This window comes from Chenopodium quinoa, unplaced genomic scaffold (assembly GCF_001683475.1).
Source record: "Chenopodium quinoa cultivar QQ74 unplaced genomic scaffold, ASM168347v1, whole genome shotgun sequence".
In the NCBI taxonomy this organism is placed as follows: domain Eukaryota; kingdom Viridiplantae; phylum Streptophyta; class Magnoliopsida; order Caryophyllales; family Amaranthaceae; genus Chenopodium; species Chenopodium quinoa.
Window position 1 is genome coordinate 2,848,682 of NW_018742684.1, and position 17,352 is coordinate 2,866,033.

Consider the following 17,352-nt stretch of genomic DNA (forward strand, 5'->3'; position numbering starts at 1 on the left):
CGTGTTAGACAATTTATTCATTGTGTTTGTGACTTTGTCATGGCCTACCTCCATGGTATGGCATCATTCCTCCATTATTTATTATGTACTCTTTTGGCTATTTTTTCGGGGATTTGATTGTTGCTCTTGTTCAATGCTTTTTTGTTAACATGGTCGATAATTTAAAGATAAATCTTTGCATTTTACTCGGGGAATTGTGATGGATAACTTGGTATTTTGATTAATAGTGTTTAGTTCTCATGTGTAAAAAGTTACCGACATATTCAAGTATCGTTATTCATTTTTCTGAAGTTTTATGATTTATTTTTGTGAGTCAAACATTCCTCTCACAAAATAAATGGTTAAAGTTGATGTAGTTGGTCAACAAATACTATATTGACCTATTTTCAAGGGATGGAGAATTTATTTTTCCAAGGTACCAATTTGTAACCTAAATTTCATTCCATGGACCATGGGTCATGCAAGTATGCAACCAAAATAGTGATCTTGCTTACACAATCCAAATTCGTATTTATTTAGTCATGTCGTGTTTCAAGTTGGACCAACCTAGTGCTAAATCTTTCCGATTATCGATAACTAATCGATTTGAATTGTACAATACGTACACAACACCTGAAAATTTATCATATAAAGGATTAAAGGTCAATAGAGCTAAATATGAACATATATTACTAAGTTTAGCTAGATTAGAATGACTCGTTAAAATATGACTCAATCCAAAAGACCTGCTTACCACCAATGCTCAAGAATCAAATACATAATGTATCATCTCTTATGATAACAAAAATTGAATATCATCTCCCAAAAGTTTGATTATAGGCTAAGTAAACCAATGATAATATTGTTTCCATCCAAATCATTATATAAAAAAATTAAAGAAGTTGATCAAAAAGTCCTAAAGAGACGGCAGAAAAGAGGGAACCAAAACCCCTTTAGGCAGGGAATAGTATCCCACAATAACGTTATATGTATAAATTATACTTCGTATTTTTTTTTTTAATTTAATTAAGAAATAAAACAAATTAAAGTGGTGTGACAATGGAGATGGGAACAAAAGGGGTCACAGAAAATGAGGGTCATGATTCATTAAAAATTAATAAGTAAATAAAAAGAATTTATGAAAGAATAATAAATATGAGATTCGGAAGTGTAAATATATTCTTTAATATCTCTTTTAGGCGACACCTATCAATAATATTTCAATCCATGAAACTCACTACTCTTAACAAGCACCATCTATATTTTATCTACTCACTCTTAAAAGGTAATATTCCAATTCTTTTTTTAAAATAATTTCACCTGTAAAAAAGGCTTTATTTTGTACTATTATCGTTTGTATTTCTACTAGAATTGATCACTCATGTTAGATTCTTATTCTTCTTCTTCTTCTATATGACTATAACTTTGGTTTCCTAATAAAAATATCCAACACGTTTGGTAGAAGTGTACTTTAACTATGAATCAAAGCATGTAGAATTTACTAATTGGATGGTGAATAAGTTTATTACAACTCAATTAGCACTCTTTTATCTATGTCATAAAAGTTATTGTGATCAAGCAAAATATTTATAATTTATTAAAGAGAGAATAGTGTCTGGTTGGAGCGATATCCTGAGTTATTACTTCATAAATTATATATATTACAAATAAATTTGCAATAGTTAATGTTTCTAAATACATAAAGTCCATAATAAAGTATTTGTAAACTAGCTCAACCTTACCTCATCGGTAATTAGCATATCGTGAATCGTGAAACGTGAGCACTGAGCAGGGCCGTAGGGGTGGACCATGCATGGCACAAGGGTGTAAACTAAGTAACATTTAAATAATACTTACGTGTATTTTTAGTTGTAATAAAGGGATATTATTTTTGAGAAATAAAAAATTCCTTTGTTACAATTAAAAGGTAACTGAGGTGATAATTTAAAACCTTTATTTTCATTTATTTTAACATTTGAATAAATGAAAATTTTTGTATTTTCATTTTATTTTTTATTTTAAATTTTGCTTGGTCATGTCCATTCACTAGGTTTAAAAACAAGTACTTTCATGAAAGCATAAACTTAAAAATTGTACAAATATAATACTAGTACTGAGCAAATTTCATCAACATCATCGACCACAAAATATCATATGAAAACTTGAGGCGTTAATATGTTTCTATAACAATGACCGATGAGTGATAATTTTCATCGCTAGCTATATATGTCTATAATAATGTTCGACGCACATGAAATTTTTGTATGTTACATAGTCACTTGTAAGGAACATAGTACTCCTTTGTCTATATTACAATATATAGGGTTCAAGTAGAGCAATAATTTTCTTTACAACAAAAAAAACAAAACAAAAAAAAAATGGTGCAATTATTTGAGCTGAGAAGGTTATATAGGTGGAAAAATCTCGAAAAGAAACACTTAAATTTTTAGAATGCAAGTATGGAAGAAGCTAGGGTGGTGCAACAATATGGGCTATTGAGAATTTTTAGGCGCGTAATTATAGTATTGATTATTGAACTAGTCGTCATAGTTGTCAGAAATATAGGATACCATTTTTCGATTTAATTAATTTTTTTTACAAAAATTATAAATTTGTATTGCTATTTAGATTAATTTTCCTTCCTAAAAATGGAAAATTGGATAAAAAGTAAGGAAAAAAACTAGAGAAGGAGCGTTTTTTGTTGCGTACTTATAACTTGATTATATTACTGCCCTCTTATTCTTCTTCCTTTCTATTTTCCCATTATTTTTATTTCCACATTAATCCTTTCAATTTTATTGTAGTTCTCTGGTAATTAATATCTTTTTATATTGTTCTTAAATTTTTAGAGAAATTTTTATTTTGCATGGAAAATTTATATATTGGGTATAAAATTATCAGTTTCATTTTTTGTTCTAGCATGATCGGTCCTTGTACCATAATCAATTCCAATGTACTAAATTGAAACAAAGTCCTCGTATATGTTATAGCAAAAAGAAGAAGTGATTTCTTTGGAGTTTTGAGGTATGTAAATATGTTGGTGTTTCAATCCATTTATTCATATTTCTCTAAATAATTAATCAATTAAGTATTGTATAAGCTAAAGGAAAAAAAATCATGACAATTTTGTTTAAGTTTTGTTTTGATTTTCTAAAATTTATGTAAGTGTGATGATCAGCTCATTAAGAATAAACCTTATATATGATATTTACATGAAAATGTGTTGTAAAAAAAATACAAAATTTATATATTTGCTAGAACAATCTATTATCTTCAAATTAAAAGCTATTGTAAGTAAAAAAAAATAAAAAAAAAAATGGGTTAATATGTATAATTTTGTTCACAACGATGTGAGCCACATTAGAAAGTGATCAATCTTTTTTGGAGCAAGATCCTCCCAATTTTCTAATTAAATAATTGGAGGGTTTATTATTTCTCCCAAATTATAGCCGGATGTACATAATAGGAGAACAAAACAACATTTTAATGTTTTTTTTTTTTACTTTTGTGTTTGGTTGTTATAATTTTAACGGTTCAATTGGACATAATCCTATTGCATCTTTTTATGTGTATTTCGTATCAAACATTATGGTAATTCCATGCGAGCCTACAAAAAGAATAATTTACTTCCTGCGTAGTAATTTTGATGTCTTTCAAATATTTATTGAATGATCCAAATCATTCGCATAAAACTTAATTATAAATTACCTAGTCAAAGTTTATAGATAATAAATATAGCAAGAAGATTGATATTTACAATGCGTAAGGAGATGTTTTATAACAACAATTTAATGATAGTGAATGTATCTATAATTTCGTATGAAAAATCTCATGTTAATATCCATAAGACCGTAAATAAATATGATCATGCTATTCGATCTCATATTGTGGCTTTATTATTTTGCCTGACATGGTCTCAACCTAAAATTTATGACTATGAACAATAACTTGTGGCTTTCTTACCAAAAAAATTCATGTGATTTATCTCCTAGCCATTCTTTTGAATACCTATATAATAGCATCATTTTTCATCAACATTGTTTCAGGATAAATGCACAAGACTTGAAGATTTAGAACAATGTTTTGATCATTTCTTGTAAAAAAAAACCTAAGTCAATAATATCTCTTCAAGCAAATCATAATATTTGGTATAGAAAATGGCAAGGGAGCATGGAGGAGGTTCTCCAAAACCCCACCATTACATAGAGGCTAAGAGAAAACGCCTTACCTACATTTTTATGGTGAGTAGCCTTTGTGTCCTGTTCTACATCCTCGGCGTTTGGCAAGGTAAAACACCGTCTGTTGCTAACAAGTTTCAACGACTAAACAACAACGACGACAACAGCAACAACATCAACGATGGGAAGATAAAATGCACAAACAACGCGTCCCCTGAAGTTTCAAAACTAGGAACCAATTCTCCTTCAACAGGAATAGCAAATCTAGACTTTGAAAGCCATCATCAATTAGCAATGAATGATACTGATGATGCAGCAGTGAAAGAGTTTCCACCGTGTGATATGTCCTTAAGTGAGTACACACCTTGCCAAGATCCTAGGAGGGGCAGGAAGTTTGACCGTTACATGTTGAAGTATAGAGAGCGACATTGTCCTAGTAAAGACGAGTTGATACAATGTCTAATACCGCCTCCTCCAAAGTATAAGACTCCTTTTAAGTGGCCTCAAAGCAGAGATTATGCTTGGTATGATAATATTCCTCACAAAGAGCTTAGTATTGAGAAGGCTATCCAAAATTGGATCCAAGTTGAAGGTGACCGTTTTCGGTTTCCTGGTGGAGGCACTATGTTCCCTCGTGGTGCTGATGCTTACATTGATGATATTAATAATCTCATTCCCCTTACTACCGGCAAGATTCGGACTGCCATTGACACTGGCTGTGGGGTATGTTACACAACCTTCTTTTGTTTTTTTAGTACATCATATAACTTGTTTTTTCTCATAATGATGCACCTGTGTTTTAGAAATTCTCTGTTGTATATGAAGGTTTAAGTACCACACCGCCTTTTTGTTACAACAAGTGAGACCGAGCTTAATCCTGTAATTCAGCAAGAACTTGGAGACACTTGGAACTAATCAACAAATAACTGAAAATTATTGTGTAGTTTATCTAGCTAGCTTCTGTTAGTGATTGATTCTTCTGTTTTAATTGTCAGACATCAACTAGTATCATAAACTTTAAATAGAGCCTATTCTATGATAGTGTTTACTTCACTTTTACTTCATTAAACAATTTTATAAATGCTACAGAAGAACAGCCTGAATCATTTATTTGTTGGATGATGAAGGTTGCAAGTTGGGGTGCTTACTTATTAAAGAGAGACATCATTTCAATGTCTTTTGCACCGCGAGACACACATGAAGCTCAGGTGCAGTTTGCCTTAGAGCGAGGAGTTCCTGCTATGATTGGCATCATGGCTTCCCAGAGGCTTCCTTACCCTGCAAGAGCTTTCGACATGGCTCATTGTTCCCGTTGCCTAATACCCTGGAACAAGTATGGTAAGTTTTCTGTTAAACACATCAATATTTGTAATAAAACACCAAAAAAAACTGTAATTTAGGCTATTGAGTAACAACTTGAAAACAACCACAAACGGATGGATTATATATTTGATCTGTTTATTTATTGCAGATGGACTGTATTTGATGGAAGTGGATAGAGTGTTAAGGCCAGGAGGGTACTGGATTCTTTCAGGACCTCCGATTCGCTGGAAAAAGTACTGGAGAGGTTGGGAAAGGACTCAGGAAGATCTAAAGCAAGAACAAGATTCAATTGAGAGTGTAGCAAAGAAGTTGTGCTGGAACAAGGTCATTGAACAGGGTGATCTGTCCATTTGGCAAAAGCCTATAAATCACATTGAATGTATTAAGAGCAAGAAAACTTATCCCACCCCACATATTTGCAAATCAGACAATACAGATGCTGCTTGGTATGTATATATAACTATAAACATAAATTTCGCTATCTTTTCCAAGTTTATCTCCTAAGTAATACAGTATCAATCTTTGTATTTTCACTCCTTGTTTATGAAATAGGTACAAAGATATGGAGTCTTGCATAGCCCCATTACCTGAAGTAAGTAGCTCAGATGAAGTAGCAGGTGGAGCTCTCGAAAAATGGCCTGAACGTGCACACGCTCTTCCTCCTAGAATAAGCAGCAATACAGTTCCAGGAATTTCAGCTGAGAAATACAGAGAAGACAATGATTTGTGGAAGGACAGAGTGGCATACTATAAGAAGATTGTCCCTCCTCTACCACAAGGGAGGTACAGAAATGTGATGGACATGAATGCATACTTGGGTGGTTTTGCAGCAGCTATGATTAAGTATCCTGTTTGGGTTATGAATGTGGTTCCCGCCAATTCAAATACAGACACTCTAGGTGTAGTTTATGAGCGCGGTTTCATTGGTGTATACCATGACTGGTGTGAAGCATTCTCTTCATACCCAAGAACTTATGACTTAATTCATGCTGCTGGAGTTTTCAGCATCTACCAGGACAGGTAAAATCATTAGTTGTTGATTGTATTACGTACAATTCGTTACACAATTATATATGTATGCATGTAGCACTAAGTTGGCTAAGCAATTTTCTTTTTGTAGGTGTGACATTACCTACATATTGCTCGAGATGGACAGATTACTGAGACCGGAAGGGACAGTGATATTCCGAGACACAGTAGAAGTTCTAGTGAAGATTCAAGCAATCACAAAGAGAATGAAGTGGAAAAGCCATATTGCAGATCATGAAAGTGGTCCATTCAACCCAGAGAAAATTCTTGTTGCTGTTAAAACATACTGGACAGGCGGAGATACGCAGCAAAACAGCTAAAGATTCGTTCATAAACAAACTCTTTATGCTGTTGCTATTGATTTTCAATAGTTAAATTGACAGTATCAGATTCTTTTGTATCTCCTAATGGAAAATTTAGATGTTATTTTACATCACTGATAACAGATTCGAGTAGAGTTAGCCTATTCCAATCTCTGTTAAAAGCACAAGTAAATGCTTTTAGGAATTGATGCTTTTTTGTTACACAACCTTTGTTTGCTCCATTATTTGTAACATTCGCGATGTCAAGTAAAGGGATTTTTTAGATCAACCCACTTCCTATAGAAATGTGTACCCCTTAATCCACATTTCTTGACTTCTTCACGGTGTGCCAAAATGCCTCTTAGTACCGCCTTAAATTGCTACACAGCTACACCACCTAAAACTAAAAATATCCTTAAAGAATAAAGATATGTGTATCATTCCTCGTATTGTCGTATATCTATAACACATATTCACACCATCTATAAATAAGTCTTAAAATGTCGAAATTTTTTAAGCACTTTAGTATAAAATAAAAAAAAACCAACTTGATCGTGACAGTCGCCAACTCGCCATGATACCAAATCCATCAAATATATTTCACAACTAAATTCAAATAAGAACAAAACCTAACCTTTCTTTCCTCAGGCAAGTAATGCAAAAAACACTGCTCAGAAGAGGAGTCAGGACACTTGACAATAATCACCTCCAAAATCACCTCTTTCTTCTTTCTCTCTCCTCAATTTCTAAAACTTCTCTCAATTTCATCCGTAGAAATCATTCTCATGATACTAGAATTTCATTTTCTGGGGAAACTGCAACAATCAGATGGGATACCAAACCAGATGGTCTTACATTGGTGCAGATGATTCGAGGTTGTATTAATCATGGTTGTGTTTTTCATGGTAAACAGCTTCATTGCTACTCTTTACGATCTGGGTTCACTTCAGATGTCTATGTAAATACTGCTTTGGTAAGTTTTTATGCCAAAGTTGTGTGTTTAAAAGATGCCCACAAACTGTTTGATAAAATGCCTGAGAAAAATGTTGTCTCTTGGAATGCTGTGATTTCTGGGTATGTACATTCTGGAAAGTTGTGGAATGCACTGAAACTGTTTCTTCAGCTCAATCAGTCTGACATTCGAGCTAATGCATACTCTTTTACTTCTGCATTGGCTGCCTGTGGGCAGTTGACATTGCCGCGGTTAGGCATGTCCATACACTCGAGGATTGTCGTGGATGGACTGGAGTCTAGTGTTGTTGTTGCAAACTGTTTGATTGATATGTATGGGAAGTGCAGTTCTGAAGATTGCGCTATCAGTGTGTTCGACAAGTTGAAAGATAAGGATGTGATTTCATGGAATTCAGTTATTGCTGCGTGTGTCAGAAATAGAAGGCTTGAACTAGCTTCTGGCTACTTTAATCAGATGCCTTGCCCTAATACTGTCACCTATAATGAAATGATTAATGGAATTTCGCAGTTTGGGGACATAGATGAGGCTATTAAGATATTGAGGAGCATGCCTAAACCAAATTCCTCATCATGGAACGCGATTATATCAGGGTATGTGGTTAGGAGTAGAGTAGGGGAAGCTCTTGATTTCTTTGCTCAAATGCATGCAGAATCAGTCGTTACAGATGAATTCACATATTCGAGCATTTTGAGTGGGATTGCGTGTATTTCAGCTCTAAGATCTGGTACCATAATCCATTGTTGTGCTATCAAACATGGTTTGATTACTTCAATGATCATCGGGAGTGCCCTGGTTGACATGTACTCGAAATGTGGACAGGTAAAAGATGCAGAGATGTTATTTCAGTTCATGCCAAGGAAAAACATTGTTACTTGGAATGCATTAATAGCTGGTCTTACACATAATGGGGAATCACACAGGGTGGTCCAATATTTCGAGGAGTTGAAGGATGCGAAGGGATTGAAACCCGATGAAATCACCTTTGTGAATGTTTTGGCAGCATGTTCACATAGCCAAATGCCATTGGAGAAAGCTTATGAGTATTTGACATCTATGTACTATGATTATGGAATCAAACCAAATCCTGAGCATTTAGCTTCTGTTATCAGACTTATGGGATATCATGGGCAGCTATGCAAAGCCGAGAAGTTGATTTATGAGCTAGGGTTTGGGTCATGCCCATCCGTTTGGAGGGCTTTGCTTGGTGCCTGTGGAGATAACGGGGATTTGGATGTTGCCAAGGTTGCAGCTGCAAAGTTGAAGAGATTAGAAGGCAATGAGTTGGGCTATGTAATTCTATCTAACATAAACAAAGACCGAGGCAATTGGGTGGATGCAACTGCAGTTTGGGATCAGATGAGAGGTCAAGGGGTGATGAAAGAAGCTGGGTTTAGTTGGGTTGAAGAGAGAAGATTTACATGACGCATAATGTTATGAGAACTGGAACGATTGTCATGCGGACTTAAACAGATGAAGGCTGAGAAAGGTGGGATTCATCTGATTAAGTACGAATCTTAGATACTTTCGGAGCATGTTTTGCTGTGACCGTATTCTAGTGTTCTACAGAGGTGAATCCTTGATACAATTGTGAAGCCATGAAGGCCACAATGTTCTTATAAGTCAAGCAAAGCGACAGACTATTGAGTAAGAATCTAGAGGTTGATATGCATATAGTCAAACACAAATAGGGATTGAGTGAACCCTGAGCTTAAAGTACTAGCCAAAGTTGGTCAGAGGAGAATCCTGGGCTTGAAATACCAGCCGAAGCCGGTCAGAGGAGAATAATGAGTCGAAGTTTGCTGCTTGAAAGATAATTAACGAGTTACTTTTGAAAATACAAGAAATTGCAATGGAAGGAACAACGAAAGTGACTGCACCAATGTTCTTACATTTTTTTACTCTCCCAAAAGCTAACACTAACTTGATATAAAGAGAGTAAATTGATAAATTTTTGTGGTGATGTTGCCTACCATGTTCGACAAATAAATTTTTTTGTAGGACTGGAAAGTCAAAAGAAACAAAGCATGTAATTGAGATTATTAAGTACAGCATTTGCGGCAATAGTGAGTATAAGACGGTGTTGCTACAGTTAAGCTCAGGGTAACAATACAAAAACCACATTATTCCATCAGTTAAACTTTCAAAAATAAATACCTTCACATCCAATATTTGACCAGCAAAGAAATTCAATTGCTGAAAAGAGGATTTGTACAGTTTACAATAAAAATTTTGGCAGCAAAAAGTTGTGTTTCCAATCACATGAAGACGGCTTCTTGAATTAGCGATGAACTGCTAAGTCACCTGGGTACGGACAGACCAAGCTCTAGAGCAAACAGAAAATAAATTTTGATCAGAAACTGCTATGAGAAGTAGCACTTCAATATGCTAATTATGCTTGAATATATTGTTCGACTTAGATCCAGTAAGCTGTAGTCGCAAAGAAAACAAAAAGGGTTTCATCTGCATTGATACAGATTTGCTCCAAAAAATGTACATATATGACTTTGCATCAGACATACAATATCCGTGTTGTAAAATCATTATAGCTAAGGAACATGGAAGCACTGGTGAATTGAGCAACCTTCAAACCTCTCACGTACCATCGGTTTCATCTGGGGAAAATAAGCAGGTATGTCACTACAACATCCTCATGGACCTAAGATACGTTATTTTACAGTGAAAACAATATTTCAACTACAATCATTCTCTCTTAAAGTTGATACATAGTATACACATAAGACTGTAAGAGGTTTCATTTTGAATCAAGGTAAGAAGTGCAATAGTACTAGAGGATTGAAGAACGGATTGACTGCAAAAAGGATGCAAACTTGCAAAGGTATGAAGTTGAAAGAAATTGTCAACCATTGCATCAATATTTTTACTGGGAATCATCCTCTGCTCCTTTTAAAGATAATGATAAATCATCAAATTATCTTCCTAAATGCCTTATCATTTGAATGACCTACCCTAGACTGCTAAAGAACCCAAAGCATATCTGTCCCCACAGAAACAAGCTAGTGTGAGCATGTGGCAACAACCTTTAAATTGTTCATACCTTCAACCCATGTAAAATTCATTTAGTTCTCAGCCATTTATTACATTTCGAGCAAAATGATTAAATCATCAATCAATGAGACAAGTATAAAATAAAAAATGATTTAAGTTCACTAACCAGCAAAAGGACTATACTACCAATACTTTCAACTGCTCTAAAAATGAGCCATTCAATTACAAAATTAGAAAGGGTGTATTCTTGTATGACATATTTTGTCTCTATAAAAAAAGCATTTATAGTTTCATACTTGATAACGATGCAGGGATTCATGATTGGCAAGCCCCAGGACCCATACTATTTCTTTCAAGCATATTGACATTATGTGCCTGCAGGAACCAAATACTCTAGTCAGCTTGACATTTGACACTTGACATATGAATTTTTGCCCTCCCATCACAATCAAAATTTAATCCCTCTTCACACAGAAGTAAACAATCACAGGCTTGCAGCCTAAAGCTAACGCTAAACCCAAAACAACCTCACTATGGAATGTCAATCTTACTTCACCAAAAAATCACAAGGCACGGCATTGCTTTAGTCAGAAACAATAAGTTACCTACACATTTTGCTCTCAAGTTGCCATTTCCTCTCCCCAATAAACTTCACAAATCCGAAACTAAAATGCTATGCAAAGTTTGCACTTAGATTATACTCCATATTGGCTAAAGTACCATCAATGAACAAAACCACATGAAACAATTGCACAAATCAAATACACTCATTCATTGGATAACCTATCAGATATTACACTTCACAGTGCATACTCCCAATAATGCAACTTCACATGATGCAATCAACTAAGCTAAGACCAGAGAATATCAAAAGGTGGTTTCTTTAGATGAATCGGGGGTTGTAAGACAGTTGCAATGCTAATGTGATCGGCGATTAACGAGAAATGTCCCAGTACACATTACTACCTAATATCAAACATCAACCATCACAAGGTAAACTAAGCTAAAGTCACCAAAACAATCTCAATGCTGATCTAGTTCATTCTTAGCTAAAATTAGCAATTATATGATGATTTTTATTAGGAAAGCAAGGAAAACCTAATCAAAATTGAATTTAATTATATGAATTTACCATATAATCAATCAAATGCAAAATGCACAAACCTAAAAATAAGAATACTAGAGGTCGGGAGAGGTACGGCAGAGTGTACCCTGAGAGAGAGCTCTGGAACTCCTCGAAGTTGTGCTTAAGCATGACGTCAGCCTCGCAACTGCTACGGCGCTGTGCAGCGGCAACAGCGACTGCGCTCCTCCCAATTCCTTCGGCAATCTATCGATCGGAATATATATATCAAAGATTAATACAAAAATATGAGAGAAAATTATGATAAATTTGAAATTAGGAGAGAGAAACTGACCTTGAGAAATTGATTCGAGGAAGATTTGAAGAAGTGGATCTAGGAAGAGCAGATGCAGCAGACCTTGGAGTAGATTTAGTAGCAGAATTAATGGAGGATTTGAGAGAAGATAGTGATGCTCTGTTCATGAATCTACCGCATTTCGACGCCATTGATGAATTTTTTATTAAGTTTCAGGAAAGGATTGAAGACTTGAAGTATTTGATAATGGATATTGAATTGATTTTGATTTTGGAAGATGAGAGAGAAAACAGAGGGGTTTAGGGTTTAGTGGTGGTTAAATTTTGGGAGTTTTGTTATGTGGGCTAAGTTTAGAAGAAGAGCCCATGATGAATTTGTTTCTTATGTAAACATGGGCTTGAAGGCTTGAAGAGATGATTATCGGTCTTGTTTGGTAATTAGCGTTTCTGTAACATGTTTAAATTTGGTTTGGCTAAGTGATTGTATTAGTTACTTTTAAACGCAAACTTTCTCTCTATCGCATAAGTCACAACCAAATAGTTTTATAAGATAACTAGTTTTGTACCCCGGCGATGCCCGAGTTGTTTATTGAATTTTAAGATAAATTTGTAGTTCGAGTTAACTCATGACCAGACCTAACAGGTCTATATAGTAATAAAATTCTATTAGATTGTGAAGTATATATGTTATTTTAACCGATTAGTACATATTATAAATGAATGATTTGTGCTTTGAACTACTTCATTCATTCCAAAAAATATTATGATACAAAAAAAATAAATTTATATGATATTTTTTTAGAATTATAATCTAATAATTTTTTTGAATAAAATTATAATTCAATTCGTACGTCAGAAATATTGGTATTTTATCGAAAATAAAACTCTAAATCAACAATTTTATTCTAAAATTCTATCTTATGAAGTCTATTTAAATCTATCCAATGTGGGACGACACTTAGCGAAAAATTGAAACGGCAAGTGTCGCTGTCTCGTGACCTGGCTAAAAGTTTAGCTTTATATATTAGTTATATGATTGGGTGGTTGTAGACTTGTAGTGGGCAAAATGTCAAAAGCAGAACTAAAACCAATTGAAAATAGTAAGAGTTACTCCTCTATCTTATAAATTGGAACCACATCTTCTCTTTCTCCAATGTGGAACATTCACAAGTGGGACAATGGGTTTCAACAATGCTTATACAAGTTTCCACTGCTCATCAGAAAATGGCCTACCAAACTAAAAGTAGTGGGTTATGTTGTTTTTTTAAGTTTGAATGTTGTTTTAATTTGTATCATTAAGACTAGATCTTAAATCTATTCACATGTAGTGGTTTTATGTCATTAGAAAGGATGTTTGAAGTAAATTATCTAATGTTTTTTTTTTTTTATGTGAAGAAAAAAACCCCCACAAAGTTCTATAAATATAGAATGTTGTGATAATACCTCCTTTTCAAATCACCATCCGTATGCCCAAGTCATGAACAATTAAATCCACATGTGAGTGAAAGTGTCGTCCCACATAAAACGATGAACAGTGAGAAAGGAGAGTTGGAATATATATCCTACATTGAATAATAACAAAAGGTTGCATTCACTTTATGATGGGTATAACTTAGGCCCGATTAACATCATCATTCCTATAATTTAATTTAGTCTTGTAAACTAGACTCTCTCTCTCTGTGTGTGTGTTTGTGTGTGTGTGTAGGGCAAATGCAACCCATACTCATATTAAATATGGTATCAGAGCCAAGATTACAATTTGAGACCTTTAATGGCTGAAATGTACTTTGGGCCTAATTGAATAGGTCCATACAAGGACAAATGTGAAAATGTATTTTGGCCCCATTAAACATCACATGTGTCTGGATTGAAGAGGAACCTTACATACGAGGGAGAAAGTTGAGGCATATTTTTCCCAAACAACATATTACACATGTAATAAGCGTCTCACATTTACAAAAATAAACTAAACTTTTTTCTTTTTTTTTTATTGTTCTTATATATACTCATTTATTTTTATACAATATGTCACAATCTCTTTTATAATAAACACCTTATCTCACACCCTCTCAGACTCTCACCACGGTAAAAGTACTTTATTAACTCTCTCTTGGTCTTGCTCTCCCGTATTTTCTTAATATCTTTGCAAACATAAAGTATACATTATACTTCCTACTAGTTTATAGTCGGGAAATATTCTAGTTTATATAGAGAGAGAGGCTAGTATGATATAGTCTGTAAATATTCTAGTTTTCGAATTGTCTCAATAACTAGTTACTATTTTGTGTAAATACTTTATTTGGTTGATGAATATATAAAAACAAGTTTTTCATTGCATTTATACCGGCCGTACACTTATCAATAATAAATATATCACACAAATATATAATAAGTATACATCTTTCGATATTGATCATATCTCATAAATCTAACAAATTATGTAGCATTAATTTCAACCACAATATAATCAAATATATATGTTTTGTGTCACTTACATATGCAATATAATCGATCGAATACTGCTCCCATTAGAATGTTGACATGACTCATAACCCAAACCAACGATAGGTATATTACTAAGTAATTAAGTAACTTTAACTAAACTTATGTTACCTAATGTCGTTGCTAAATTTCTGATTATAAATAACAAAATAAGTGAACATTATTCAAGGTCGAATTTGGATTTTAATAAATTCCCTTGTAGCAATTTACTATTGATTTATTATTATACAGTAATTAAGATGAATTTTCAATCACAATAATTCATTCATGTTTATGTAAAATGAAAATGACATTTGTCAACTTGGTTAGAATTTATTTTCAATATAAAAAAAATCCTGAAATCAACATGCATGGAATTAAACATAAGTTGAATTATTTGACTCATTCCAAGTTACTAAATGGAGTAAATAACAAAGAACGCGAATTGAATGGATTATTCATCCTTGACATGAGTGCATGATTATTAGATCAATAATGAAGTATACACAAGAAAATTACTATACTGTATAAATATGTACTTGTAAATACTCCGTAATCAATTTCAAAAAAATGTGCTCGTACTTTAATTTATATAAAGCTAGTAAAATAAATAAGATTGAATAATTCTATAATCCAAAATCTGTAACAACTAAATGAGCAACCAACATCAACTAACCCACGTATAAAAATTAATTAAAAAATTAATATTCACATTCGATCCTCTAAAATATACCAAGTATAAGTATGTTTTTTTTTATTTTGAAGGCCCTAAAAATAAATGAGTTGAGCTAAAGTAAGAACAATAGTCCATAGCCACCACGTCGAAAACCCGAAACCTTTCCTATATCCACCACCGTCACCGGCACCGCTGTTAGAAGTTTCCCGATCGGATTCTAACAACGACCCGTAATTAAAATTTGGGTTAGACCCGTACAAAGCTTGAACCCCCTCAACATCATCAACACGTAGGTCCACTTTTCGACTCCTTGGTCTTAAACTCGGGTACATAATAGCATCACTAACAGAAGAATGGGCTAACCCAAGCACGTGACCAATCTCGTGCGTTGCCACTGATTCCAAATCAATGGCTACATTTGATCTTTGTCTTCCAAAATCAACGGCCCACGTTTCAGCTGCATCTAAATGAAGTCTTCCATTCTCAGGTGAAAAAGCATGTGCTAAAACTCCGAGTTCGCCATCGAACGGCTCTCCGTCACCGTGATCGCCACTGTGAAAACCGATACGAATGTCGGCGGTTCGATAGCTTTGTGTCTCTGTAAAATTCACGGGGATAACCTCGGACCACCGCGTAAAGGCGCGTGAGAACACCGTCTTGATTTCTTCCGGTGAGATGTAGTCTATCATATGGTCCGGTGAGAAAGCGTATGTTAAAGTCATAGGAGGGTTGTGAGTCCACCGTGGCTGGCCGTTAAAGTAGGCGTAACGACGCGTTTCGTGTAGGTTCGTGATGGTGGTGGTGTTGTGGCGGAGGTGGGAGTCGTCGAGGCCGCAACGTGGGGCCATGATGAGGTCAATAGTGTCGGTGTCGAGTTTTCCGGTGGGAGGTAGACCGAGGTTTTTTTGATAAGTTAAGATTACGGATTCGAGGTCGGAGTCAAAGTCGTCGGAAAAGTTTCCCGGCGCCGCCGCCGGGAGGTAGCCGAAGCGGTTGAGGTACGTCTTGAGATCACATATCCCGGTTACGTGGCTGCCCTTCTCGAGGTTGGCGAACCTCGCAAAGTCCCCCCACGGGGTGGAGGAGGAGTTAAAGGCAGCCGCGATGGAGGTGGAGATGGTGTCATTTAAGTTTAGGATAGATGGTTGAGGGAAAGTTCTGGCGGGAAAGGCTGAAGGTAGTTGTAATAGAAAGAGCAAAAAGGGTAATAGAAAGTGCATGGCTAAAAAAATGAACAAATAAAAATAGAAAAGTTAGTTATGTTGGGAGTTGAGCCTTCAAAATCTAAATAAATTGTTTAGGTTTATTTATAAAGATGTTAAAAAAAATTTGGACAATAAAAAAAAAATAATGGGAGTAATATAAGAGAAGAATGTGGGGAGGGTGGAAGCAACCATTTGTAGTTTGAAGGAGAGAGAAAGTTTAGAAGATTCTGCCGTGCTTTGAATAACATTTCAAATATGGGGGATTAAGCAAAGTTTGATGGTCTAATGAACCATTGGGTGGGTGAACAAACTACTATTTGCAATTTTGTTTAATCCACTTCTTTTTACTTGCTTTATGTTGCTTTTGTGTTGTAGCTTTATGTTAACGTAACATCAATCGGTCTTTAATCATTCTTCATTCATTAATATCGAGATAAAACAGATTCTCCAAAAAAATTGAGATCAAACCAATAAGCTAAACATGATAGGTTACATATTTAGCCATGTTTAATAAATTCAGTTCAAATATAATAAAGTGAATAGATCACACCCTAAGTCCCTAACTGTCTACGAATAATAGTAATATACACGTATATATTAACAAGAAATCACAAATGAAGTTGGTGATATAATGAACGTTGAATAATAGAATGGGATGATGAAATCATAAAATTACTATTACACGGCGTATGTTTTAAAAGTTTTTAATGTTGGTTCTTCTTAGATTGTATGCTATAGCGTATGTGTCAAATTGGAATAAGCATAAGAATTAGTAAATAATTAAACAAATATTAGTTTAATATTGTTGCATCTGACTCTGTT

General features: G+C 34.4%; 4 protein-coding genes across 9 annotated transcripts; 2 read left to right on the forward strand and 2 right to left on the reverse strand.

The window, feature by feature from the left end:
• Nucleotides 1–4,041: 4,041 nt before the first annotated feature.
• LOC110722802 (probable methyltransferase PMT17) lies at nucleotides 4,042–6,863 on the forward strand. The gene is made up of 5 exons (XM_021902099.1): nucleotides 4,042–4,880; nucleotides 5,285–5,495; nucleotides 5,629–5,926; nucleotides 6,033–6,500; nucleotides 6,601–6,863. The coding sequence occupies exons 1-5, from the start codon at nucleotides 4,137–4,139 to the stop codon at nucleotides 6,827–6,829; spliced, it is 1,950 nt and encodes a 649-aa protein (XP_021757791.1). The 5' UTR covers nucleotides 4,042–4,136; the 3' UTR covers nucleotides 6,830–6,863.
• Nucleotides 6,864–6,918: 55 nt separating this feature from the next.
• LOC110722799 (putative pentatricopeptide repeat-containing protein At5g47460) lies at nucleotides 6,919–10,110 on the forward strand. The gene has a single exon (XM_021902094.1). The coding sequence runs from the start codon at nucleotides 7,467–7,469 to the stop codon at nucleotides 9,204–9,206; it is 1,740 nt and encodes a 579-aa protein (XP_021757786.1). The 5' UTR covers nucleotides 6,919–7,466; the 3' UTR covers nucleotides 9,207–10,110.
• LOC110722800 lies at nucleotides 9,793–12,538 on the reverse strand. 6 transcript variants are annotated; one of them, XR_002511638.1, is made up of 4 exons: nucleotides 12,209–12,538; nucleotides 11,955–12,120; nucleotides 11,087–11,165; nucleotides 9,793–10,396 (listed from the first exon to the last, which is right to left on the reverse strand). XR_002511638.1 is itself a non-coding variant. In XM_021902096.1 (3 exons), the coding sequence occupies exons 1-2, from the start codon at nucleotides 12,358–12,360 to the stop codon at nucleotides 11,970–11,972; spliced, it is 303 nt and encodes a 100-aa protein (XP_021757788.1). In that variant the 5' UTR covers nucleotides 12,361–12,538; the 3' UTR covers nucleotides 9,793–10,107; nucleotides 11,955–11,969. The 6 variants fall into 6 exon arrangements, 4 of the variants coding, with proteins under 4 accessions (XP_021757788.1, XP_021757787.1, XP_021757789.1 ...); XR_002511639.1 differs by having other exon boundaries at nucleotides 12,002–12,120; nucleotides 12,209–12,530; XM_021902096.1 differs by lacking the exon at nucleotides 11,087–11,165 and having other exon boundaries at nucleotides 9,793–10,107.
• Nucleotides 12,539–15,338: 2,800 nt separating this feature from the next.
• Nucleotides 15,339–17,065, reverse strand: LOC110722803 (metalloendoproteinase 1-MMP-like). Its single transcript, XM_021902100.1, has one exon. It carries the CDS (start codon nucleotides 16,543–16,545, stop codon nucleotides 15,418–15,420), a length of 1,128 nt encoding a protein of 375 aa, XP_021757792.1. The 5' UTR covers nucleotides 16,546–17,065; the 3' UTR covers nucleotides 15,339–15,417.
• Between the last annotated feature and the right edge of the window lie 287 nt (nucleotides 17,066–17,352).